We start from the raw sequence: 27,711 nt of genomic DNA, 5'->3' as shown, positions 1-27,711 counted from the left end.
AAAACCCTGTTTTCTCATAATGGTACAGTCCATTGTATCCCGCCCCCGCCGCCATTTTCCATGTTATTCTCCTTTAACCACACAGTGTTTCATCGTATTTTAATGCATCGTTTTCTGTAATTTTTTGTCAAGTTTGGGTTATTAAATCCCGGCTGCTCCGGTTCAGTGGAGGGGGGGAACTTATCCACACAAGCAGCCGAGCAGACGAACTGCTGAGACCGCCATGTACATCAAACAGGTGAGCTAACGGCTAACGGCTGCTACGCGGCCTGACGTTCACACACATATCTGAATGAATGGTATTTAAAAACAATCTGTGTTTAATATGACTGCAAAGCCGGGCCATTCAAAGCAAAGACTGTTATATAGTTAATAGCTAGACTGTGAATCGTCGCTAACGCTACACGGATTCATAATGTGTTCGCATGCTAAGCTAATGCCGCTAAGCTAACGCAAGCGTTTCGGTTTGTAGAGTTTTATTTTGGTGTGTTGCCTCATTTCCGGTTACATTAAACATGAAGTTTTATGGAAAGAGATTTTATTAATAATGCAAGAATACAAAACGGCGAATAAATCTGCACAGTCCACTACCTTATCGATTAATCGGTGCTACCGTACTACCAAACAACAAGGGTCTAACGTCTGTTGGGGGTCTAATTTCTATGGGGGATCTAATCTCTGATTGTGGGTTTAACTTCTGATGGGGGGTCTAACTGCTGAGGGAGTGGGTCTAACTTCTGATGGGTAGTCTAACTTCTGATGGGGGCCTAAGTTCTGATAGTCTAAGTTCTGATGGACGGGTCTAACTTCTGATGGGGGTCTAACTTCTGATGGAGGGTCTCACTTCTGATGGGGGTCTAGCTTCTTATGGAGTGGTCTCACTTCTGATGGAGGGTTTAACTTCTGATGGGGGTCTAGCTTCTTATGGAGTGGTCTCACTTCTGATGGAGGGTTTAACTTCTGATGGGGGTCTAACTTCTTATTGAGTGGTCTCACTTCTGATGGGGGTCTAACTTCTGATGGGGGTCTAACTTCTGATGGGTGTCTAACTTCATATGGAGTGGTCTCACTTCTGATGGGGGTCTAACTTCTGATGGGGGGTCATTCTCTGTCTCAGGACGCTAAAATGCTTCCGTTTTAGATGCTTTACACTTTGTACACTCTGTTATTGATATATTCTACACACACACACACACACACACAGACACACACAAGCTGAAATACACACAGTTCCGTTTACATCTGTTCATTACTGCATATATGCTTATATACATGTTAACATCTTAGTCAAAGCACTGTCCACTGATACCTTCACCACACGTGTCTGTTTACATGTAGTTTTTTTTTACCTCTGCATATGTCTGTTTACATGCATATATGTCTGTTTACATGCATATATGTCTGTTTACATGCATACATGTCTGTTTACATGCATATATGTCTGTTTACATGCATACATGTCTGTTTACATGCATACATGTCTGTTTACATGCATATGTCTGTTTACATGCATATGTCTGTTTACATGCATATGTCTGTTTACATGCATATACGTCTGTTTACATGCATATATGTCTGTTTACATGCATATGTCTGTTTACATGCATATATGTCTGTTTACATGCATATGTCTGTTTACATGCATATATGTCTGTTTACATGCATATATGTCTGTTTACATGCATACATGTCTGTTTACATGCATATATGTCTGTTTACGTGCATATACGTCTGTTTACGTGCATATACGTCTGTTTACATGCATATATGTCTGTTTACATGCATACATGTTTGTTTACATGCATATATGTTTGTTTACATGCATATGTTTGTTTACATGCATATATGTCTGTTTACATGCATATATGTCTGTTTACATGCATACATGTCTGTTTACATGCATACATGTCTGTTTACATGCATACATGTCTGTTTACATGCATATATGTCTGTTTACATGCATATATGTCTGTTTACATGCATACATGTCTGTTTACATGCATACATGTCTGTTTACATGCATATATGTTTGTTTACATGCATATGTTTGTTTACATGCATATATGTCTGTTTACATGCATATATGTCTGTTTACATGCATATATGTCTGTTTACATGCATATATGTCTGTTTACATGCATATATGTCTGTTTACATGCATACATGTCTGTTTACATGCATATATGTTTGTTTACATGCATATGTTTGTTTACATGCATATGTCTGTTTACATGCATATGTCTGTTTACATGCATATACGTCTGTTTACATGCATATACGTCTGTTTACATGCATATGTCTGTTTACATGCATATACGTCTGTTTACATGCATATACGTCTGTTTACATGCATATACGTCTGTTTACATGCATATGTCTGTTTACATGCATATACGTCTGTTTACATGCATATACGTCTGTTTACATGCATACATGTCTGTTTACATGCATACATGTCTGTTTACATGCATACATGTCTGTTTACATGCATACATGTCTGTTTACATGCATATATGTCTGTTTACATGCATATACGTCTGTTTACATGCATATGTCTGTTTACATGCATATACGTCTGTTTACATGCATATACGTCTGTTTACATGCATATACGTCTGTTTACATGCATACATGTCTGTTTACATGCATACATGTCTGTTTACATGCATATACGTCTGTTTACATGCATACATGTCTGTTTACATGCATATACGTCTGTTTACATGCATATACGTCTGTTTACATGCATATACGTCTGTTTACATGCATACATGTCTGTTTACATGCATACATGTCTGTTTACATGCATACATGTCTGTTTACATGCATATATGTCTGTTTACATGCATACATGTCTGTTTACATGCATACATGTCTGTTTACATGCATACATGTCTGTTTACATGCATATGTCTGTTTACATGTTAGTCGGATGGCGGTCCTAACATGTCATTTTGGTATTTTAACTGTGTACTAACATCTTGATTCTTATTCATTTGTGACATTTTAGTCTTGTTGACTCTGTATCTTGACTACATTTTTCAGCATCGTAGCACAATCATTCATTTACTGCTGTGTGCCCTTGTATAGCGTCCCCCCCCCCCCCGGACAAATCTTTTTTTTTTTTTTTTTTTTTTTATTGAGTTGAAATGCTCAGGAGGTGAACTGGCAACCAGATAAAATGTAGTGCACACCTTACACTTTGTGTAATAATGGAGGAAGCCTGAGGAGCGTCACCCCTCTGTTCCTGCGGGGGGCTTCGGAGTCCCGCCATGCTAGAAATGCTGTCTCAACCTAACTTTGAGTCGACCTGATGTCGGGCTGAGAGCTGGAGCTGAGGCGGGCTTTAAGCCTCACAAGCTCAAATAAAAAAAGACTGACTTTGTTCTGATGGTGGTCTTTGGGTTCTTGTGCAGGTCATCATCCAGGGGTTCCGAAGTTACCGGGACCAAACTGTGGTGGACCCATTCAGTCCAAAGCACAATGTCATTGGTGAGTATCTTCTGCTGTGATTGGTCAGAGACTGTTTTCATGCAGGTTGAAAGCAGGGCTGCCATTCTTTCCAACCTCGAACCCAGCGCCATGCTGTCGCGCCGCTTAGACGCAAAACATTTTCATGACTCTGTTTTCTTTTATTCGCCAAGTCTCATCAACCTGATTGGGATTAAATGCTCTCTTTTATTCTTTTTACAATATTAGCTGCTGATTGAACACCTGTTCAGAGCGCACAGGTGTCTCAGGTTCCCTCTAAACTTTGTGAGCCAGCTCGGAGAGTTGCAGGTTAGTTAGCGAGTCGCGACCCGGTGTCTCTTCACCAATCAGTGCGCTGCTGTCTGCAGAGAGACCAGTCTCCTTCATGTCAGGTGTCGTGCCTCCGTTACTTCTGCCACAGCAGTCTTCATCTACTGAGGTCAAGAGTGCATGCCATGGTCATGTTACACTGAGAGCGCCCTCTGCTGGATTAAACTGCAGACTCCTTCAGACGGCCTGATGCGCTGAATGTTCTCATTTCAAACAGCTCATTGTACTTTATGTAAACTTTCTCCCTCAGGTTTGATTTAATAGTTTTTATAAAGAGTGACAGCACAGGTTGGTGTGAAAATGTGTTACTGACCCTTTTGTGTTTCTTTAATTTACAGTTGGAAGAAATGGATCTGGAAAAAGTAACTTTTTTTATGGTGAGTAATCCAAGCGAAATGCTGGATATCGTTCAAGCTTTTTTCTTTTTTTCCCCTGCCGTCATTTCGTTGTGTTAACTTAATACTCTGGTTTCTTTCTGCTTTCTTAGCCATCCAGTTTGTGCTCAGCGATGAGTTCAGTCACCTTCGACCTGAACAGCGTCTGGCCCTGCTCCACGTAAGCACATGAAGCACATCATGATGCTGCTGCTGAGAGTGACTCAGTGGTTGTCTAACTCATAATAACTGAGATGTTACTCTGAGTTCCTTTTTCTGTCTCACAGTTATAGAAACTCAATATTTCAATATGCACGGCTCTTCATATGTTCTCCCTCTCCTGTCACTGTAGGAGGGAACTGGTCCTCGGGTCATTTCAGCTTTTGTGGAGATTATATTTGACAACTCTGACAACCGGCTGCCGGTAAGAAAGGCAAACATTTCATGCTGATGTTATTCTTGTCATGTAAAGACACTGAGCAGTTTGAGCACAGCCTGCGTCGTCTACAGATCGTAACGTCTCAAACTGCTCGGAGGTCGTCGGGAATGCTTCGATTTATTTCAAACATGTTTGACATTTAGGGCTTAAAGTCTTGACGATTAGCTCATGAAAGGTTCTGGAGGAAAGCATGTGTCACTATGATAACCGTGAGAGATGAGGATGGACGCTTGGTGGACATTAACAGGACGCAAACCGCTGGACGACTGTAACGTGTGTGACAGTCACAATCTGACAGAAAACCCACGTCGTCTCTGCAGACATTTCCTCCCCCTTAACTTGTTTGTTTGTTTTGTCCTCTCTGCACTAAACATTAGAATCACAGATGTAACCTTCGGCTCCATCGTTGGTCGTGCGGTCACGTGAGGTGGTGCGTTCCTCCGCCGGGCACCATAATCTCAAGGAAATCCCTTAGCATGTGATTTTCATGTCTTGCTTTGTGAGCATGTTTGAGATTACAGAGAAGAAGATAAGTGTGTGAAGATATCCGGATTAAAAACTGAGAAGGATTTTAAAACTCGTGCAGTCTGAGCCGGGCTTAAATGAGACGTCCGCCTTCCATGTGTTGGTGATAAACACGATATGAGACAAATATGTGATGTGCTTTATTCAATATACTAAATTAAAGGATGCATATAATCGATATGTCACAGTCTTCGTGCTCCACAGAACTCTTTGATTGAGCCAGAGCTTCAAATCTACAAACAAACAGACTCAATGAAAACACAAAGCTGTCGATCTGCTAAATGATTATTTGACTCATCCCTTTCAGCTCCTGACTTTCATAACCCGCACATCTGCAAATATGTGTTTTATTCCAACTGTTTGTCTGGACCTTGATTTAAACTCTAACATGATCCGGGTGTCACGCTGTCCCACTCATGGACTCGTCTGACCACGGTTCACACGGCGCTTAATCATTGTGGGGGTGAACGCCGGATGTGTGCGCCACTTTACAGACGGAAAGATTGCCTCTAACCGAGCGTGAAACTGCTGCTGTGTGCGAGTGTCCTCCCGACCACACATGATTAATGTCCCTCTGTCCCCCAGATCGACAAAGAGGAAGTGTCCCTTCGCCGCGTCATCGGCGCCAAGAAGGACCAGTACTTCTTAGACAAGAAGATGGTGACGTAAGTATCGCTGTGACTGTCTGAGCAGGAAATAACAACACAGTGAAGCCGTCTGAGCCTTTAGTTTGATGGTGTCTGTGATTGTTGCAGTAAGAATGATGTCATGAACCTTCTGGAGAGCGCCGGCTTCTCGCGCAGTAACCCCTACTACATCGTCAAACAGGGAAAGGTGAGAAAGTGCACGCCATCCGTCACGCCCGTCTTTTCACAGGGAGTTGTAATGATTAGATTTCTGAGCGGTGTACACGGTGATCTGCTCTCAGCTTTTGGTAGTTTGGTTGAGCAGCAGGTTATTCCATCACGTTTCCATGTGTTACGCAGATCAACCAAATGGCCACAGCGCCTGACTCGCAGCGGCTGAAGCTGCTGAGGGAGGTGGCAGGCACACGTGTGTATGATGAGCGCAAAGAGGAGAGTATCTCTCTCATGAAGGAGACAGGTAACATCCTCTTACTGTTTTTCTTTCCAGAAGCTATTTTGCATGAACTAAAAGATCAATTCCAGAAAGTGAAAAGTTCTGGCCGTGGTTGACGGTTAGATTGGTCGATGTGTTTCTCCTGCAGAGGGGAAGCGTGAGAAGATCAACGAGCTGCTGAAGTACATCGAGGAGCGTCTGCACACCCTGGAGGACGAGAAGGAGGAGCTGGCTCAGTACCAGAAGTGGGACAAGATGAGAAGAGCCCTGGAGTACACCATCTACAACCAGGAGCTGAACGAAACCCGGGCCAAACTGGACGAGGTAACCAACTGAAGACAAGCTCAAGAGTGTATGCACAGACAACATGTGTTTTACACCCTCACTTTATCTTATCGAGCGCTAGCCTCTGTTCAACCTGCCTGTGACCACCAACTGCGTTTCTGCAGCGCCCGCGACCTCCATCGTGATACAAGTGAAATCCAAAGTTGATCTCTGTGTGTTCTGTGCAAACGCCTGTTCAATAACAACAGTTTTATATTGGGTGTGTTTTCTTTCCAGCTTTCATCCAAGAGAGAAACCTGTGGAGACAAATCCCGACAGCTGCGTGACGCTCAGCAAGATGCCCGAGACAAAGTGGAGGTGAGGAATAAAACATTTCAGAGGTTTGAGGATTATTGAAAAGATGAAAAATATACAGTCATTAGAAAGAAACACACAAACGTACTAACCCTCTGGGAATGAATTCTCACTGCCAGTGTCTTTGTTTTGGTTCCCTGTTCGTAGGAGACGGAGCGTGTTGTGCGTGAGCTGAAGTCCAAGATCTCCGCCATGAAGGAGGAGAGGGAGCAGCTCTCGGCCGAGCGCCAGGAGCAGATCAAGCAGAGGACCAAGCTCGAGCTGAAGGCCAAGGACCTGCAGGACGAGCTGGCAGGCAACAGCGAACAGAGGGTACGGAAGCCTCCATCTGCGTCACTCTGCACCCACAACGCCACTCTGCATCCTTTACTTCAAACACTCACTCGTTTCCCTATCATCTTTATTCATTAGCTTCATTTGGACTTTTTCAATGCACAGACATCTATCAAAGTATGTCTCTGTGTATTTCACTGAGAACTCTTTAAAAATTAGAAATGTCAAATATTGAAGCCTTTAATACGGCCTCCATGTGGCTGTGTGGTTTTTACAGTTTTGTTCGTCTGAGTTCCCCTTCCTGCAAGTTAATATCCAATCACTATGTGCTAACGTTTGGGGTAAGCTAACAGTGCTGGTGTCAGATTACAAGCCTTCTTTTGATGTGGTGAGGAGAGGCTGCAGCGCGGTTTCAGCCTCGAGGGTAATACCAGGAAGAGGAGCGGACAACAAAAGGACTGAGTATAAAAGTTGTTGTTCCCATTTGAGAAAACGACACGTCTGCAGCAGGCTACGTTAGCAGGTCATAACGTTAGCAGGTCGTAACGTTAGCAGGTCGTAATGTCAGCAGGTCGTAACGTTAGCTGGTCGTAACGTCAGCAGGTCGTAACGTTAGCTGGTCGTAACGTCAGCTGGTCGTAACGTCAGCTGGTCGTAACGTCAGCTGGTCGTAACGTCAGCTGGTCGTAACGTCAGCTGGTCGTAACGTCAGCTGGTCGTAACGTCAGCTGGTCGTAACGTCAGCTGGTCGTAACGTCAGCTGGTCGTAACGTCAGCTGGTCGTAACGTCAGCTGGTCGTAACGTCAGCTGGTCGTAACGTCAGCTGGTTGTAACGTCAGCAGGTTGTAACGTCAGCTGGTCGTAACGTTAGCAGGTCGTAACGTTAGCTGGTTGTAACGTTAGCTGGTTGTAACGTTAGCTGGTTGTAACGTTAGCAGGTCGTAACGTTAGCAGGACGGGACGTTAGCTGGTCGTAACGTTAGCAGGTCGTAACGTTAGCAGGTCGTAACGTTAGCTGGTTGTAACGTCAGCAGGTCGTAACGTCAGCTGGTCGTAACGTCAGCTGGTCGTAACGTCAGCTGGTCGTAACGTCAGCTGGTTGTAACGTCAGCTGGTCGTAACGTCAGCAGGTCGTAACGTTAGCTGGTCGTAACGTCAGCTGGTTGTAACGTCAGCTGGTCGTAACGTCAGCTGGTTGTAACGTCAGCTGGTTGTAACGTCAGCTGGTTGTAACGTCAGCTGGTTGTAACGTCAGCTGGTTGTAACGTTAGCAGGTTGTAACGTCAGCTGGTTGTAACGTCAGCTGGTTGTAACGTCAGCTGGTTGTAACGTCAGCAGGTTGTGACGTCAGCTGGTTGTAACGTCAGCTGGTTGTAACGTTAGCAGGTCGTAACGTCAGCTGGTCGTAACGTCAGCTGGTCGTAACGTCAGCTGGTCGTAACGTCAGCAGGTTGTGACGTCAGCTGGTTGTAACGTCAGCAGGTTGTGACGTCAGCTGGTTGTAACGTCAGCTGGTTGTAACGTTAGCAGGTTGTAACGTCAGCTGGTCGTAACGTCAGCTGGTCGTAACGTCAGCTGGTCGTAACGTCAGCTGGTCGTAACGTCAGCTGGTTGTAACGTCAGCTGGTCGTAACGTCAGCAGGTCGTAACGTTAGCTGGTCGTAACGTCAGCTGGTTGTAACGTCAGCTGGTCGTAACGTCAGCTGGTCGTAACGTCAGCTGGTTGTAACGTCAGCTGGTTGTAACGTCAGCTGGTTGTAACGTCAGCTGGTTGTAACGTTAGCAGGTTGTAACGTCAGCTGGTTGTAACGTCAGCTGGTTGTAACGTCAGCTGGTTGTAACGTCAGCAGGTTGTGACGTCAGCTGGTTGTAACGTCAGCTGGTTGTAACGTTAGCAGGTTGTAACGTCAGCAGGTTGTAACGTCAGCTGGTTGTAACATCAGCAGGTCGTAACGTTAGCAGGTCGTAACGTCAGCAGGTCGTAACGTCAGCAGGTTGTAACGTTAGCAGGTTGTAACGTCAGCTGGTTGTAACGTCAGCAGGTCGTAACGTTAGCAGGTCGTAACGTTAGCAGGCCACATTGAGCTTGTGTGCTTCAGGTGAAGCCGCTTTAAGTAAATGAAATGACACGAGTGCTTCGTTACGCGTCCGTATACGTGGACACAACGTTAAAGAGCTGATGTCACTTTACTCTTATTGTCAGTCCATGAGCGCCGTGGCGAGCTCGTCTCCTGTAAGTGTAAACGCTGGCGTTGACGCTGATCAGGAAAGCTGTGTTGCTGTTTCTCACTGAAGCACAGAATCTGTTCCCGTGTTTGTGCCACGGAGCCGACAGTTTGAGTGTGGACCCTTTCACTGAAATGTTTGCTGGACCAATCGTGAGATGAAGCAACAGCCCGGCCTGCAGCACGTCCGCTGTACATCACTCCTGGCACTCGCTCGTGTGCACAGATCTGGCACTGACTGCTCTCCATATGGCCGTGTGTGTGTGTGTGCACACGTGTGTGCGTGTGTGCGTGTGTGTGTGTGTGTGTGTGTGTGTGTGTGTGTGTGTGTGTGTGTGATGGTAGTCATAGATAACGGTTTTATTGGCTCAGTGTGGATGTGAACCGGGATGGGTCCGAGGCAGCATGCAGGCTGTTGGTTGGATTAAGCCCACCTGGCTCCGGCTGGCACACAATCAGCCAAAAGTGTTTGGAGCAAAATAAGAAAGAAAAACAAAACTGCGTCACGAGCTGCTGATTTGAGATGGCCTCGATAGGAAGGAGGGGAAAAGTAGAAGTGTATGATCACACACGCACACAGACTCAGGAGGAGTTTGGTTGACCGTTGGGGAGGGTCAAACTCACCACCAGTCGGGGAAATGTGCCGCTGGGAACAGTCTCGTCATGAGTTAGTGTTAATTATCTTCCAGGATGGACTTCCTTTTCTGTAAACGTCATTTCCTGGTCGTCACCTGGAGCAGCGTCTGTTTGTCATGTGTCTCAGTTTAACAGAAGATCTTTCATGTTAAACATTTCAGCTTTTTGCTGCTTATTTGTAAAAATGTAAAGGTGCAATACACAACTCTGACGCGTAGCGCTTACTGCAGTCTGTCATTAAACCCTCGTTCTCCAGGGGGACGTTGATTTCTATGCACAGCAGAGGATGTGATATTCCAAGTTTGTTTAGATTTCTCGTTCTGCACGGAGAGTTTAAAATCTGAGATTCTAAAATAACCCTTCCGTCTGTCTCCTACGTCTGCTCCAGTTTCCTGCAGTCACGTTTCTCTGCTTCTTCCTGTCTGATCTTACTCCTCCAGAAACGCCTGCTGAAAGAGCGTCAGAAGCTGCTGGAAAAAATCGAGGAGAAGCAAAAAGAGCTGCAGGAGACTGAACCCAAATTCAACATGGTCAAGGAGAAAGAGGAGCGGGGCATATCCAGGTAGAGATGAGTCATTGTGCACTACGCTCCCTTGAGCAGCAGGCGTAACTCGATGAGTCAGTCATACACTCTGATAGCAGGAGATGGAGAGGTGGGTGCACATGAAGAAGTTTATATTGAACCCTTTAAATCCAAAACAACATGAAGGTGACCTTGACAAATCAGTTCTGTGTTGCTCCGTTAAAGGACTCGAACAGGAAACAGAGCAGGCATCACGCACAGTAAATTAAGTCCACTCTGCATGAAAGATCAAGATGAGTTTACATACCTGTCTCAAGGTGTTTTAATATCTGTCCCCCTCCAGACTGGCCCAGGCGACCCAGGAGAGGACAGACCTGTATGCCAAGCAGGGCCGAGGCAGCCAGTTCACCTCCAAGGAGGAGAGGGACAAGTGGATCAAGAAGGAGCTGAAGTCTCTGGATCAGGCCATCAATGATAAGAAGAGGCAGATCGCTGCCATCCACAAAGACCTGGAGGACACGGAGACCAACAAGGAGAAGAACCTCGAGCAGTACAGCGTAAGAAACAGGCTAAACTAGCGCTCTGCAGGACGAGCTACAGTGTCTCTGAACACAAAGCTTAAAACATAAACTAATCATAATAAATGGAACAAATAAAGAATCAGTGGTGGAAAGGTGTTATTACGTGTAACCTTTGAACATTTGATTTATACAGTATATCAAAACAAGATACGCAAACCGCTAGCTGCGTCGTTAGCATAACTGCGTTCATACATGGCTGTGCAGTACATGTGTTACTGGAGACGACCTCTAGAGGGCACCGCTGAGAGCGCGGGTAGTCAGGATCTACTGGACGTGACCTACAGAACGAAAGTAATCGATGCTGGTGCAGAACACTAAACACGACAACGTCCACAGTCCTTCCCTCCATGCACTAACTACTCGGTCCTGGTCCGCCTCGCTCGGGCCGGGGTCACGGCGTAAGAGTGCAGAATGATTGGCTGATTCATAGCGTCTCCGACCTGGTGGCCCCGCCCAGATATGGTGGGATATATGTGGGAGGGGCCTTCTGTAGTGATCTAGGTCCAGAGTCATGAATCATATCAGGAGGACAGATCACAACATATTTCCCCTCCTGGTTTTAATCTGTCTGATGAACTGAAGTTCAAACCTGAACACACACACACACACACACACACCTGCAGTGTGAACCTCGTCACAGGTGTGTGTGTGTGTGTCTCTGACGCTCGGTGAACATGTCTGTTTCAGAAACTTGATCAAGATCTGAACGAGGTGAAGACCCGCGTGGAGGAGCTGGACAAGAAATACTACGAGGTGAAGAACAGGAAGGACGAGCTGCAGAGCGAACGAAAGTAAGAAGCTGCACGTAGAGTCGACACGGTCTGATGAACCTTCATGTCACCTGTGCCTGTGTCCTCCTGCACGACCAGCTTTATTCACGTAGCAGAGAGGAGGAGAGAGAGAGAGAGTCTGCAGCTACTTTAAAAGGCTTCTTTAAAGGTTTTTAACTGTAAATACAAAGAGAGAGGCTGTCTCCATGTTTGTCCCACAGTGAATCCATGCGGCGTCCTCCCGTCCACTTGGAACCATTGTTCAGGTGCAGCGGGTGAACAGGCAGCATAATGACAGCTTTGACCACACAGCTGCAAGCTGTCAGGACTGTATGATGGGAATATATGAAGGAGGCTGCTTTCTTACACAAATCACTTCTATTAATAATCTGTTGGTGATCGAGGACGTTATAAAGAAGAAGAGTGACCTGAAACCCTCGTCCACATGTGGGAGGGGGATTTTTTTAAACTGTCCTTCAGTAAAACTGAGGAACCCGATTAGGACCGGGATCCTTGGGTCAACATAAACACTCACTGTGACCCGTGTGTTTTTAAAACACTGACTGAGAGGTAACGGCGTCCGTTTGGTTTCCTGTACCTGAAGCGTAACTGTGTGTGTGTGTGTGTGTGTGCAGCTACCTGTGGCGTGAGGAGAACGCAGAGCAGCAGGCCCTGGCTGCCAAACGAGAGGATCTGGAGAAGAAGCAGCAGCTGCTTCGAGCGGCCACCGGCAAGGTGTGTGTCACATGACTGCGTTTCTACTGACACACAACATGATCCTTGATCTCACAGTGGACACGTTTACAGCAGCACGAGAAAACATATAAAAGATCCAGATCACGTGTCTGTCTGGACTCCTCTCATGCAGACGCCTCTGATGATCTGCCACACGTCCATCAGAGCTGAGAACACGTCCAGGCAGGACTGTGAGAGAGAGAGAGAGAGAGAGAGAGAGAGAGAGAGAGGGAATGGGCGAGTGGTGATGAATCAAGCTGCTGTGTTGAATTGAGCCCACCTGAGAAAGACTGAGTGTGACTCAGCCAGTTGTCAGGACAGGTATATCAGACGGAATCATTCAGCTGCTGGCAGCTTATCGCCGTGTGCTAAATTTACATGTGACTCATCCGTCTCTGCCCCTTCAGCTCCCGCCAGTCCAAACATCAATCACACGTCTCCTCTGAATAATGTGCCGACATGAAAGGAGGCTTCATGGAAATGCTTAGATTTGTCTTTGATTGGTCCCGGCTGACTCATCGAAGCCTTTCACAGACTCCACCTGTCCTCTCACATTTTAATAATCACAGCGGCCATTTCCACTTCGTTCAAACCTCCACACAGACGGACATGTTGTTTCACACTGCATCCATCTGTTCTCTATACCGCCTCTCCTGCTGGAGCTGGTTCCAGCTGCTGCGAGAGGCGGGGCTACACTCTTCTGTCGATGCAGCAGAATGATGTTGTCGTCTTTTCACGCTGCAGGCGATCCTGAACGGCATCGACAGCATCAACAAAGTCCTGGAGCATTTCCGTCGGAAGGGCATCAACCAGCACGTCATCAACGGTTACCACGGCATCGTCATGAACAACTTTGAGTGTGAGCCCGCCTTCTACACGTGCGTGGAGGTGACAGCTGGCACCAGGTGAGGGATGACCCGAGGAACGCTTCGTTACCTTCGTTGTTTTCGGCGTCTGAGCTTTCTCGGTTTTTCTCACTGAATATTCTTAATTAGAAAATAATGAACGCACACAGAGGTGACACCCAGCGGGCGCAGCTCGCCACATCACGGCAACGACGACTGCTTTAATGCCGCTACGGTGTCTCTGGAGGGACAGATTACTGCGACAGCACGCAGTGCGAGATTTGTTTGATGGTTAAAGCAACCGAGACGAACGACAGGAAGTTCACGCACGCTTGAGAGAGCTGATGGCGAGTTATCGTCATGGCTACGAGAGAGGACGAGAGTATATGATGTGACAGATTTGTTCTTGTCTTTTATTGATTTTAGCCTCCCTCCACTGGTTGCCTGTGCATTTTAGGATCCATTTTAAAATTCTTTTATTTGCTTTTAAATCCCTCAATGGTCTTGCCCCGCCCTACCTCTCTGAGCTTCTACACTCGTACACACCGTCCCGCACCCTCAGGTCAGCTGATCAGCTGCTCCTGAGGGTGCCCAAAACTAAACGGAAGCTCAGAGGGGACCGTGCGTTTTCTGTCGCAGCTCCTAAACTTTGGAACGACCTTCCTCTCCCCCTTAAACAGGCCTCTTCTCTGTCTGTTTTTAAATCGTGTCTTAAAACCCATCTCTTCTCCCTGGCCTTTGACACCGAGTAAGATGATTTTATTTATTTTATGTGTTTTACTTATTTTACAGCATACCATGAGCCATGTTTTTTATATCTTTTAAATTATTCTGTATTGTGTATTATGCCTTTTTTAACTTTTTGTTTTATTGTCCAGCACTTTGGTCAGCTGTGGTTGTTTTAAACTGCTTAATTAAATAAAGTTGGATTGAATTGGATTGTCTTAATGTGTTCCTGCACGTCGACCTCAGAGTTTATAATGTTGTTAATCTAAAGATGTTCCCTCGGCGTCTGTCCGCCTGCCTTCATGTTTCCAGGCTGTTCTACCACATCGTGGAGACGGACGAGGTCAGCACAAAGATCCTGATGGAGTTCAACAAAATGAACCTGCCCGGAGAAGTGACGTTCCTGCCGCTGAGCAAACTGGACGTCAGGGACACGGCCTACCCAGAGACCAACGTAAGACTCGTCTGCTGCTTTGGTTTGTTGAGTCGACTCGTCCTCTGAGCCTTTAGACGTAAACGCTGTTTCCTCCCGTCAGGACGCCATCCCCATGATCAGCAAGCTGCGCTACAGCACCAACTTCGACAAGGCCTTCAAGCACGTGTTTGGAAAGACGCTGATCTGTCGCAGCATGGAGGTGTCCACGCAGCTGGCCAGAGCGTTCACCATGGACTGCATCACTCTGGAGGGTAAGTCCACCAACTTCCTGCTTCCTGTCAAAACCGCACGCTTCAAAAAACCAAGACGACGAGTCGATTCCACCGGGCGCTCCGGTTCAGACGCTAACGTTCATGTTTGTTGTGTTTCATCAGCTGGGAAAGGTACCGAGATAACTGATTGGTCCTTTTCCCGCTGAGTGTACCGACCCGACCCGTTTATCAGTCGTACGAATCGTCACTTCCTGTGCGACAGCGGTAAAACAAAGCAGGTAGATTTCATCACGAGCTCGGAGGTGCAGCCCTCTGCTGGACGTCCTCCATCTCTGCGCTCTGTTGACTGTGTCGCCTTCTTCTTCTTCGTTGAATTTGTTGGCGTGCTGCTGAACCGGACCGGACCTCTTGTTAGAAACGGGCCTTACAATAGATTCTGTTGACCCAGAGTGTGAGCCTCTGCACCTCGCTGAGGTGTAGGAGCCTGAAGGCCTCGTTCAGATGTCAGTCCTGTGTTTGAGTGTCTCACGTGGTGCGTTGTGTCGTGACCTTCCAGGCGACCAGGTGAGCCACCGCGGAGCTCTGACAGGAGGCTACTACGACACCAGGAAGTCTCGCCTGGAGCTGCAGAAAGACATGAGGAAGGCGGAGGAGGAGCTGGGCGAGCTGGAGGCCAAGCTTAACGAGAACCTGCGCAGGAACATCGAACATATCCTTTTTATTGAGTTAGACGAGATGTCGGCTCCTCAGACAGACTAATGCAGGAAGTCTTTGAGCCGGACTGAGCTGAGCTCGCCTGTGGTTGTGGTCTCTGCAGGGTGTCTGGGATCGGTCTCAGACAGAGGGGGAGGAGCTGAGTAGAGCTGCTGCAGTTAAGGTCGTTGGAGCGTCTGATCAGGCTCCTCCCTGTGAAGCTGTATCCAGGCACGCCAAGCGGAGAGGATAACCCGGAGCAGAGCGCTCGATGGACGGATCGGAAAACGTTGCCGAGGAGAGAAAAGTCTGGGTTGACTTGCAGGGCTTCTTCCCACTGTGAGCCGACCTCGGATAAGAGGAAGGAAATGGCTGTTTTAGTAGAAGAAGTCTACTCATGCAGCGTCTTTAACGGCTTCACCGAATGATCCTCTCGTCTGTAGTCTGGTGACAGAGTGAGGCTGAGACAGTTTTTCCTGCACGGAGACCGTCATCCGTGAAAAAGTAAAAGACGGCTCCCTCACTGACATGAATGTGTTCGAACGCCTCACTCGTTAGTGCAGCTCGTTAGACGCCAGCAGGACGTCACCTGTGTTTAAAATGTGGATTGAATCCATGGGGGTGACGTGGCCCCCTCTGCCAGCAGGAAGCTGATTAGGATGCAGTGAGGCTGCGTAAGCAGGTCAAGCAGGATTAGTGTGCGTTAGGTCATATCAGCTGTGACACGCCGCCGTGAGCGCCGAGCTCCAGGATCAACCAGGATTTGTGTTTGTGCTGTACGTTTATGCAATGGTCACTTCCGCCCAGGTGTGATTACCCGTTTGTTTGAACACCTGGTGTGTGTGTGTGTGTGTGTGTGTGTGTGTGTGTGTGTGTGTGTGTGTGTGTGTGTGTGTGTGTGTGTGTGTGTGTGTGTGTGTGTGTGTGTGTGTGTGTGTGTGTGTGTGTGTGTGTGTGTGTGTGTGTGTGTGTGTGTGTGTGTGTGTGTGTGTGTGTGTGTGTGTGTGTGTGTGTGTGTGTGTGTGTGTGTGTGTGTGTGTGTGTGTGTGTGTACCTGGTGATTACGTGTGTGTGTGAGTAGGCAGGCGATGACACTGCACTCGGCCTTCACTCCTGCGGCGGTGACTCAGAGAACACATCAATAATTTAAAAGCCTCTTGTTGTTGGCTGTCCACGAGCATGATGCCCCTCGCCCGTCCCTCCTCATTTAGCCAGCAGAGGCGCCGTCAAAGGATGGAGGTCATGATGTCATGAGCTGCTGAAGTGCTTCATTCTTTATTTCGTCACACAGATTCAGCCTTTTCTTCTTATCTGGGCAGCAAGTGGCCTCGATTCATCTTCTCTGCCGGAAGCTGTCTCTGTCCTGTGTGTGTGCAGGCCGACCTTCAGGCCGACCTTCAGGCCGACCTTCAGGCCTCTTGTTAAACCAGCTGATTGATTGACTCGGGTGTTTATCGAGTCCTGTAAACCCTCAGAGAGCAGTGTTGTCGTCCTGGAGGATCGATGGGTCCCGTCTTTAATCCAGTCCCTCCTTAGAGGCCCAATCACACGACTGGAGCCCAAAGCTGACCTTTGACCTTTCATATCTGTCTCAGGGATGTGATGCTGCTCGATTCATCCATTAACCCACGCTCGGTCGATGTGGAAGATTCATAAACTCGTAGATGACGTGAAGTTGCTCCCTCTCCTTTGTTACGTGCTGCGAGCGCCGTTTGCCCTGAAGGTGATCAGAGACAGAGATGTGCTCCTTCCTGTCCAGGTGTTTTAAACCGAGGAGAGGTGGGAGTGAACGCCGCTGTGCGTTAACGTGTGGGTTAAAGTGTTTCACACTGAGCCGGGTGATCCTGACAAACATTTAACCGTTTCACATCCTGGATCGTTTGAGTTATAAAAGTATTGTGTGAGGTGAATGATGTCACAGCAGAGTGGACGTGGACTTCCTTAACCGCTGCCTCCACGCATCAACAACGAGATCGACCAGCTGATGAATCAGATGCAGCAGATCGAGACGCAGCAGAGGAAGTTTAAGGCCTCCAGAGACAGCATCCTGTCGGAGATGAAGATGCTGAAGGAGAAGAGGCAGCAGTCGGAGAAGACGTTCATGCCGAAGGTGATTATAACCTCATCACGTCACATCGTCATCTCATCTATGAGACGCTCACTTATCCTCTGTTTCTTCTTCTTCTTCTTCTTCAGCAACGCAGCCTTCAAAGTCTGGAGGCCAGCCTGCACGCCATGGAGTCCACCCGGGAGTCTCTGAAGGCCGAGCTGGGAACCGACCTGCTGTCTCAGCTCAGCCTGGAGGACCAGAGGCGCGTCGATGACCTCAACGACGAGATCCGTCAGCTCCAGCAGGTCGGCAGGAACATTAGCCAATAAAATGAATGTTTACTCATGACAGGGAGGTTTGTCCACGGACCAGAAAACAAAAGGACCGTTAAGCTGCTATTTAAGCAGGTGGTGCAAACGCTTCCCTCTGCCTGCTTTTATTTGTTTCTGAGAAGAAGATGGCGGTTACCTACATGTTGTCTCCCCGCCCGCTTGTGTTCAAACCTCAGAGAGGTGAGAGCAGCAGCAGCTGTGTGTGGGATGTTCCTGTGATCCAGCGTTGCCTCCTCTCTCGCTGCCAGCTGCTCTCAGCTCTCTTTCCCTCAATGAACTCTCAGCTGTTCCTGTAAGCGTTGTGCAACAGCTCCGCCCCCACAACATGCAGCCTTTCATGTATAGTGCTGCTGCAGAACGCTTCATTAATGAATGCACACAGAGGTTAGAGCACCAAAGACTGACCAGCACTGCTGTGCTCCGGTCAGAGTGCAGCCTCTGAGAACACTGAAGGTTTTATACCAACTGTACAAAACTTAAAGGAGCTGGACAGGTCAGAATCCTTTTTTACTGCCAAGTTTATTTACATAAACGAGGAATTTGTCTTGGTGTGTTGGTGCGAAAGGAAAAACACAAGACTGAAATAACAAGTACTTACATAAAATATGAGACGCATGAGTAGGCGGGGCTTTGAAGGCCGTTTTGGACGCCCCTGGGTTTGCCAGATATGAGAGCAGTTATCAGGTGAACAGGTGTTGCAGCGATGGAAGCGGGCAGTGGAACTGCTTCAGATAGAAGTGATTGTACCCGAGCTAAAAAGCCTCTGCATGTTTCTAATAAGCTCCAGCAGCAGAAAGCTGCTCAAACTAGGATCAATGTTGGAGATGAAACATGGAGAGAGGTTAGAACGCAGAAAGCTTTACAGACCCATGCAGAGCTGGCTAAACACTGAAGCTACAGTGTCCACCACATGCAGAGCTGGCTAAACACTGAAGCTACAGTGTCCACCACATGCAGAGCTGGCTAAACACTGAAGCTACAGTGTCCACCACATGCAGAGCTGGCTAAACACTGAAGCTACAGTGTCCACCACATGCAGAGCTGGCTAAACACTGAAGCTACAGTGTCCACCACATGCAGAGCTGGCTAAACACTGAAGCTAGTGTCCACCACATGCAGAGCTGGCTAAACACTGAAGCTACAGTGTGTCTACATGCAGAGCTGGCTAAACACTGAAGCTACAGTGTCCACCACATGCAGAGCTGGCTAAACACTGAAGCTACAGTGTCCACCACATGCAGAGCTGGCTAAACACTGAAGCTACAGTGTCCACCACATGCTGACCTGTGTGAGAGGAGGGGGGAGACAGCTCTCTGTGATGATTAGAGTTTAGACTGCAGTACTCATTTTAAACACTAGGGGGCAGATGAATTACATTTTGGTGTTCTTCCACCCACAGGACAACAGACAGCTGTTGAACGAGAGGATCAAGCTGGAAGGCATCATGACCCGAGTGGAAACGTACCTGAATGAGAACTTACGGAAGCGTCTGGACCAAGTGGAGCAGGTACGCTGGTCCTCCATGTTGGAGTCTTGAGCTGCATGCTGTTGATGTTTTAGAGTCAGAGAATGATGCCAACCTCGTTGTCATGGACACAGGAGCTGAACGAGCTGCGAGAGACGGAGGGAGGCACGGTGCTCACAGCCACAACGTCTGAGCTGGACGGCATCAACAAGCGTGTGAAGGACACTCTGGCCCGATCAGAAGGTACACGCTGTTCTGAAGGCGGGGCAGCCGCCTGCTGAATCCTGGGAACATGTTTGAGTCCTGGTGTTTTCACACCAACGGCTCGTTTGCTTTGTTTGACACACGGGGTCGTCTTGTGTTAACGCTGCAGTGTTGAGCCTCAGAGCTGACAGTTAGCTCGTTAGCCGACCCACAGAAAGGATCTGGGTTGATTTTGAAGCGGCGATGAGGTCCATATTAATAGTTGACTAGGACATAGCGAGGTGTCTCTTCAATCAGCCAATAAAAACAGACGAGCTCTTCTCGGGCAGCATGGCCGAAGCCCTGCAGCAGCCCTGCGTTCATGTTTCACTGCAGCACAGTTTTAAATGTTCCAGCCGCTCTGTGACTCAGATTATCAGACACACTCGCTCCTGAATCATTCGCTCTGATTCACACTTGAGTGTTGGACTTATTATGGGATGTGTGTGGGCCACGTCTGATCCTTTGCAGATCTGGATACTCTGGTGGACAAGACGGAGGTGGAGATAAAGGACCACATAAAGAGCATGGATCGCTGGAAGAACATCGAGAAGGAGCAGAACGACGCCATCAACCACGACACCAAGGAGCTGGAGAAGATGACCAACAGGCAGGGCATGCTGCTCAAGAAGAAGGAGGAGTGCATGAAGAAGATCAGAGAGCTGGGATCACTGCCGCAGGAGGCCTTCGAGAAGTACCAGACCCTCACACTCAAGCAGGTACACACACACTCAAGCAGGTACACACACACACACACAGGTACACACACACACACTCAAACAGGTACACACACACACACTCACACAGATACACACACACACACACACAGGTACACACACACACACTCAAGCAGGTACACACACACTCAAGCAGGTGTACACACACACTCAAGCAGGTACACACACACACTCAAGCAGGTACACACACACACTCAAGCAGGTACACACACACACTCAAGCAGGTACACACACACACTCAAGCAGGTACACACACACACACTCAAGCAGGTACACACACACTCAAGCAGGTGTACACACACACTCAAGCAGGTACACACACACACTCAAGCAGGTACACACACACACTCAAGCAGGTACACACACACACTCAAGCAGGTACACACACACACTCAAGCAGGTACACACACACACACTCAAACAGGTACACACACACACACACAGGTACACACACACACACACACTCAAGCAGGTACACACACACTCAAACAGGTATACACACACACACACACACAGGTACACACACACACACACACACACTCTCACACACACACACAGGTACACACACACACTCAAACAGGTACACACACACACAGGTACACACACACACTCAAACAGGTACACACACACACTCAAACAGGTACACACACACACACACACACAGGTACACACACACACTCAAACAGGTACACACACACACTCAAACAGGTACACACACACACAGGTACACACACACTCAAACAGGTACACACACTCACACAGGTACTCACACTCACAGGTACACACACTCACACAAACAGGTACACACACACACACTCACAGACGCACTCAAACAGGTACACACACACACACAGGTACACACACTCACACAGGTACTCACACACACAGGTACACACACTCACACACAGGTACACACACTCACACACAGGTACACACACTCACACACAGGTACACACACACTCACACAGGTACACACACACACACTCAAACAGGTACACACACTCACACACAGGTACACACACACTCACACAGGTACACACACACACACAGGTACTCACACACACAGGTACACACACTCACACACAGGTACACACACTCACACACAGGTACACACACTCACACACAGGTACACACACACTCACACAGGTACACACACACACACTCACAGGTACACACACACTCACACAGGTACACACACACACACTCACAGGTACACACACACTCACACAGGTACACACACACTCAAACAGGTACACACACTCACACAGGTACACACACACTCAAACAGGTACACACACACTCACACAGGTACACACACACAGGTACACACACACACTCAAGCAGATACACTCACACAGGTACACACACACAGGTACACACACACTCACACAGGTACACACACAGGTACACACACACACTCAAGCAGATACACTCACACAGGTACACACACACAGGTACACACACACTCACACAGGTACACACACACAGGTACACACACACTCACACAGGTACACACACAGGTACACACACACACTCAAGCAGATACACTCACACAGGTACACACTCACACAGGTACACACACACACAGGTACACACACACTCACACAGGTACACACACACACAGGTACACACAGGCCTGAGCTGGTGTGTACCACCATGAGTGGGTACACAGTGTGCAGATTGAGACAGATTACAGCAGCTGTACGTCACACAGACATGCAGAGTACCAAAGTGTGTCACACAGCAACGCCCACTGTTTCTCATCCTACTGTCTGAGGAGGGGGAACACACACACACACACACACACACACACACACACACACACACACACACCTCCCACTCACTGTGACTCACACTCCAGTTAGTGCTCTGTCTCTGGGTGCAGACTGCCAGCTGCAGGGACTTGGTTGTATCTTTCAGTCTGAGCACACACACACACACACACACACACACACACACACACACACACACACACACACACACACACACACACACCCTCCTCCTGCACAGTGCTGAAAATAGCCCTCACACTTTCTCATAAACACTCCACACACTTCATGTTTGTCCTGGTCTCTGTGCTGGGGGGACACGGTGAGAGGGTGGAGTGATCACGCCTCCACACGGATGGATTTAGAGAGAGTGTGTGTGTGTGTGTGTGTGTGTGTGTGTGTGTGTGTGTGTGTGTGTGTGTGTGTGTGTGTGTGTGTGTGTGTGTGTGTGTGTGTGTGTGTGTGTGTGTGTGTGTGTGTGTGTGTGTGTGTGTGCGTGTGTGTGTGTGTGTGTCACCTTTGAGCGCGGCTAAGCTTCTTCTTAATCACGTCCTCTTCAGACACACAGTATTTATAGAGCCTGCTAATCATCATCAAACATTCACCTCCACTTCATGAGGACAAATGTGCACGGTGCCTCCATATTCATCTCAAAGGTGGGCGGAGTCCTAAAGGCCGGCCTAAACGCTGCCGGCACCATCCAGACACAGCGCCACTTCTTTACAGCTGTTCTTCCACATGGCGTTGGAGCCCGGAGTCTGAGCTGATCTTGTTCCTGACTGTCGGGTAGAAACATTTAACCACCGGGACATGTGCTCGCCAAACCATCACGAGCGCACTGACCGCTCCGTCGTGCGATGGATCCGTCCACACAGGAAGAGCCTTTTAATGAGGTGGCGTCCTCTCTCTCTCTCTCTCTCCCACAGTTGTTCCGGAAGCTGGAGCAGTGCAACACGGAGCTGAAGAAGTACAGCCACGTGAACAAGAAAGCTCTGGACCAGTTCGTCAACTTCTCGGAGCAGAAGGAGAAGCTGATCAAGCGTCAGGAGGAGCTGGACCGCGGCTACAAATCCATCATGGAGCTCATGAACGTCCTCGAGCTGCGCAAGTACGAGGCCATCCAGCTCACCTTCAAACAGGTACGTGTCCCACGGCGTCCCACGGCGTCCACGCGGGGACGTGCGCCCTCTGACATCACTCGCTACGTGAAGTATTTCTGCCCCTCACCTGCCCGTGTGTTTCCCTCCTCAGGTGTCCAAGAACTTCAGCGAGGTGTTCCAGAAGCTGGTGCCGGGCGGCAAAGCCACGCTGGTGATGAAGAAGGGCGACGCTGAAGGCAGCCAGTCTCAGGACGAGGGCGAGGGCGGCGGCGACAGCGAGAGAGGCTCAGGGTCACAGAGCAGCGTTCCCTCGGTGGACCAGTTCACGGGAGTCGGCATTCGGGTAAGCGACTGGCGTGAGTCACTCGTCATCACAGCGGCCTCCAGAAGCATTCAGCTCACCTGTTGGATCAAAGTCGGCGTGCGTGCTCAGGGTTTAATGACTCCGCCCCCCTGTCCTCTGCAGGTGTCGTTCACGGGGAAGCAGGGCGAGATGAGAGAGATGCAGCAGCTGTCTGGAGGTCAGAAGTCTCTGGTGGCTCTGGCCCTGATCTTCGCCATCCAGAAGTGTGACCCCGCCCCTTTCTACCTGTTTGACGAGATCGACCAGGCGCTGGACGCCCAGCACAGGAAGGCCGTCTCAGGTGAGGAGCTGCTTTGAAACCCTGCAGAGGGAACTTCCTCCTTCAGCTCCAATCACACGTCTGCGTTGTGTTCACCTTTCAGACATGATCGTGGAGCTGGCGGGTCACGCCCAGTTCATCACCACGACCTTCAGGCCCGAGCTGCTCGAGTCCGCCGACAAGTTCTACGGCGTCAAGTTCAGAAACAAGGTGAGACAGATCCTGGATCCTGGAGGAAACCAGGTCCAGGTCTTTGTTTCCAGAGACGGGTTCAAACGGTGACGCGCTCCGTGCATAACCAACATGGCGTCTCATCCATAGATTATATGAAAGATGGACGTCGTCTCAGGGACGCCGTCAAACGGACTTTCAGCCTCCTGACAGACGGCGCTACTCTCGAGTCTCACGTGGTAGATTTCAGGTGGCGTGGGTGGAAGCGTCAGTTCTTTAAAAAGCCGTGCTGCAGCGCCGTCCTTTAACGCTGGACGCCACTTTGCTGACCTCTGTTTGACCTTTAAGCCTCCTCCTCAGCTGCGAGCGGCGTGTTCACGTGTGTAAACATGTTGAGTCCAGCCTCAAGTGGTCGCTCCAGGAACTGCAGTAGCAGAGGTGGTTGCCTGGCAACCATTCAGCCGCCGTCTCATCGCTGTTGCCGTTGGTTACTAATAAAAACGAGCGTCTGGAGGTTTCTTCAGTTTCCCCTGAAAAAACTAAACCTGTGTTTCTTTGTGTGTCTAGGTGAGTCATATCGATGTGATCACCGCGGAGCAGGCCAAAGACTTTGTGGAGGATGACACCACCCATGGTTAACTGCTTCAGGCCCCGCCCCCCCCGCCCGCCCCCCTTCACATCGAGGTCCAGAGACAGAAATATCTTCATCCACCTTTTTATACTTTATTCCTTCTGTTCGATAAAAACACTGCAGCCATGCCCAGCTTCATGGACCAACACACACACACACACACACACACACACACACACACACACACACACGCACAGAGACTGTCCCAGGCTGATGAGACACGGAGAGGCGTGGCGGTGTGTGAGCGCGCTCGCAGTGGCGTTTTGTTCCGGAGTTTTTCTACCAGACGTTTGTGAACGTTTTCTCTTTGAATCATTTGTGAAGCTGTTCGAGGTGACGGAGCTTCAGACCGGCGTCCTGACCACCCTGCAGAGGAGCAGCGGGGGGGGGGGGGCGGGGGGGGGACATAGTTTTGTTGCTGTTAGCGTTGTTAAAGGTTCCTGTAAACTCTTTGTACTCTGTGATGACGCTCCTCCTCTTATCTTCCTTTTTAGTCCTTTCAGTCTGTGACAAGTTTGACTTCTTGATCCACTTTGAAAACAATGAGCATCACGCTCGTGTGATTGGCTCCTGAGGTGGCGCACGCCGCTCCTCCCGAGCGATCACAGGTCGTGTTGGGATGGATGAGCTCCTGTCAGCTTTTACAAATGTTCCTTTTTTATGTCCTGAGAAAAGTTACAAAAACAATAAAAGATGTGAAAGTTGATCTGAGCGTCAGCCTCCTTGTTTCTGAGCCACCAGCAGGTGGTGCTGTGGCGCTGCTCACCGGACTCCTCTGCTTCAGTCCTCTTCATCTTTCTGCTCTTTCACAGGATTCATCTCAAGAAGAGAAGAAGACAATGATGTACGGAGGCCTGCGAGGAACAGGAAGTAGCGTGCTCGCACTTCCTCATTAGATAATTGAGCTCCGCCTCTTCCACAGAAATAAAGACGCTCTCGCAGGTTGGATCTTTATTAATCCTGCAGGGACAGATTCTGTCTCTCTGAACAGACATGCTCAAGGGAACCTCGGCAGTGCTCAAGAACTGAACCTCCACCTCTCCAGCTACCAGACCAGTTTCCAAACTTGAACCTGGGACCCTCCGGTTCCCAACCCAAGAGACTGCCCCCCCCAAAGGGCCTACTGTGATCCTGTTCCCCTCCTCGAGGCTCCGTGAAGGAAGCCATGTTAGTGAAACAGGCGTGTCACCTCCGGGGCGGCGTGCAAAACGAGAACACGCACAGACCCGGGTAAGGTTTTCATCTTTCACCTAGCGGGTCAGTAACTTACACGAGGATGCTGAACCTGCAGACCTGCGTCCTCTCTGCGTCCTCTCTGCGTCCTCCCTGCGTCCTCCCTGCGTCCTCTCTGCGTCCTCCCTGCGTCCTCTCTGCGTCCTCTCTGCGTCCTCTCTGCGTCCTCCCTGCGTCCTCCCTGCGTCCTCTCTGCGTCCTCCCTGCGTCCTCTCTGCGTCCTCTCTGCGTCCTCCCTGCGTCCTCCCTGCGTCCTCTCTGCGTCCTCCCTGCGTCCTCTCTGCGTCCTCCCTGCGTCCTCTCTGCGTCCTCTGCGTCCTCCCTGCGTCCTCTCTGCGTCCTCTCTGCGTCCTCTCTGCGTCCTCCCGGCGTCCTCCCGGCGTCCTCTCGGCGTCCTCTCTGCGTCCTCCCTGCGTCCTCCCTGCGTCCTCTGCGTCCTCCCTGCGTCCTCTCTGCGTCCTCCCTGCGTCCTCCCGGCGTCCTCTCTGCGTCCTCCCTGCGTCCTCTCTGCGTCCTCCCTGCGTCCTCTGCGTCCTCCCTACGTCCTCCCTGCGTCCTCTCTGCGTCCTCCCTGCGTCCTCCCTGCGTCCTCCCTACGTCCTCCCTGCGTCCTCTCTGCGTCCTCCCTGCGTCCTCTGCGTCCTCCCTACGTCCTCCCTGCGTCCTCTCTGCGTCCTCCCTGCGTCCTCTGCGTCCTCCCTACGTCCTCCCTGCGTCCTCCCAGCGTCCTCTCTGCGTCCTCCCAGCGTCCTCTCTGCGTCCTCCCGGCGTCCTCTCTGCGTCCTCTGCGTCCTCCCTACGTCCTCCCTGCGTCCTCCCTACGTCCTCCCTGCGTCCTCTCTGCGTCCTCCCTGCGTCCTCCCGGCGTCCTCTCTGCGTCCTCCCTGCGTCCTCTCTGCGTCCTCCCTGCGTCCTCTGCGTCCTCCCTACGTCCTCCCTGCGTCCTCTCTGCGTCCTCTCTGCGTCCTCCCTGCGTCCTCTGCGTCCTCCCTACGTCCTCCCTGCGTCCTCTCTGCGTCCTCCCTGCGTCCTCTGCGTCCTCTGCGTCCTCCCTACGTCCTCCCTGCGTCCTCTCTGCGTCCTCCCTGCGTCCTCTGCGTCCTCCCTACGTCCTCCCTGCGTCCTCTCTGCGTCCTCCCTGCGTCCTCTGCGTCCTCCCTACGTCCTCCCAGCGTCCTCCCAGCGTCCTCCCAGCGTCCTCTCTGCGTCCTCCCGGCGTCCTCTCTGCGTCCTCTGCGTCCTCCCTACGTCCTCCCTGCGTCCTCCCGGCGTCCTCCCGGCGTCCTCCCGGCGTCCTCTCTGCGTCACTGAACGGCTGAGTGCGTCTTTCATCACATCCTGTAGAAAAAGAATCAAAACTGTAAATGAGGATAAAACGAGAGAAGATCGGAGGAGTGACGACCTTCAGCTGACCTTTCAGATCAATGATAAGCCGCACGCCGCGTTGGATTGGTGGTCGGCGTGTGGCGCTCGTCTCTCACACACCTGAGTCCGAGCTCTGGTCTCGGCGGTCCTGTCGGGTTACAGCGGTCCCGGGGAGCGCCGGCATGTCACGCATACGTGGCGGTAATCCTAGTGAAGCATCGCCTCGCTCTGGCAGCGGATGGGAAAGGTCGCGACCTCCTGCTATGGATTCAGAGACCCCTGTTGTAATACCGCAGACCTCCAGAGCATCCGGTCCGCTGAGTCTGCCAGAAAGACTTTCATGGTGCCTGACGTGAGAAAGGAAAGAAGTCAACGTGTCTGTTCTGCACACGCTCAGAGACTTCCTGCTGAACGCCGCGCTGAACGCCGTCACAGCTCTCTTCATTTATACAGAACTCTCTTTACCTGACATCTGGTC

At 49.7% G+C, this 27,711-nt stretch overlaps 1 protein-coding gene across 1 annotated transcript; it reads left to right on the top strand.

Moving 5' to 3' along the window:
* Positions 1-20: 20 nt before the first annotated feature.
* Positions 21-24,976, top strand: smc3 (structural maintenance of chromosomes 3). The gene is made up of 29 exons (XM_079338467.1): positions 21-238; positions 3,417-3,492; positions 4,140-4,178; positions 4,289-4,356; positions 4,528-4,599; positions 5,725-5,804; positions 5,895-5,973; positions 6,126-6,243; positions 6,368-6,543; positions 6,781-6,861; positions 7,006-7,170; positions 10,434-10,555; positions 10,860-11,073; positions 11,785-11,888; positions 12,503-12,602; positions 13,347-13,507; positions 14,486-14,627; positions 14,710-14,860; positions 15,378-15,530; positions 17,473-17,624; positions 17,711-17,869; positions 19,296-19,403; positions 19,496-19,604; positions 20,076-20,323; positions 23,037-23,249; positions 23,362-23,553; positions 23,677-23,854; positions 23,937-24,043; positions 24,572-24,976. Exons 1-29 carry the CDS (start codon positions 224-226, stop codon positions 24,641-24,643), a joined length of 3,654 nt encoding a protein of 1,217 aa, XP_079194593.1. The 5' UTR covers positions 21-223; the 3' UTR covers positions 24,644-24,976.
* Positions 24,977-27,711: the final 2,735 nt, after the last annotated feature.

The sequence above is a fragment of the Symphodus melops genome, assembly GCF_947650265.1.
Source record: "Symphodus melops genome assembly, chromosome: 2".
Lineage (NCBI taxonomy): Eukaryota > Metazoa > Chordata > Actinopteri > Labriformes > Labridae > Symphodus > Symphodus melops.
The sequence above is the reverse complement of the archived record's forward strand: the minus strand, read 5'-3'. Positions and strand labels throughout refer to the sequence as shown.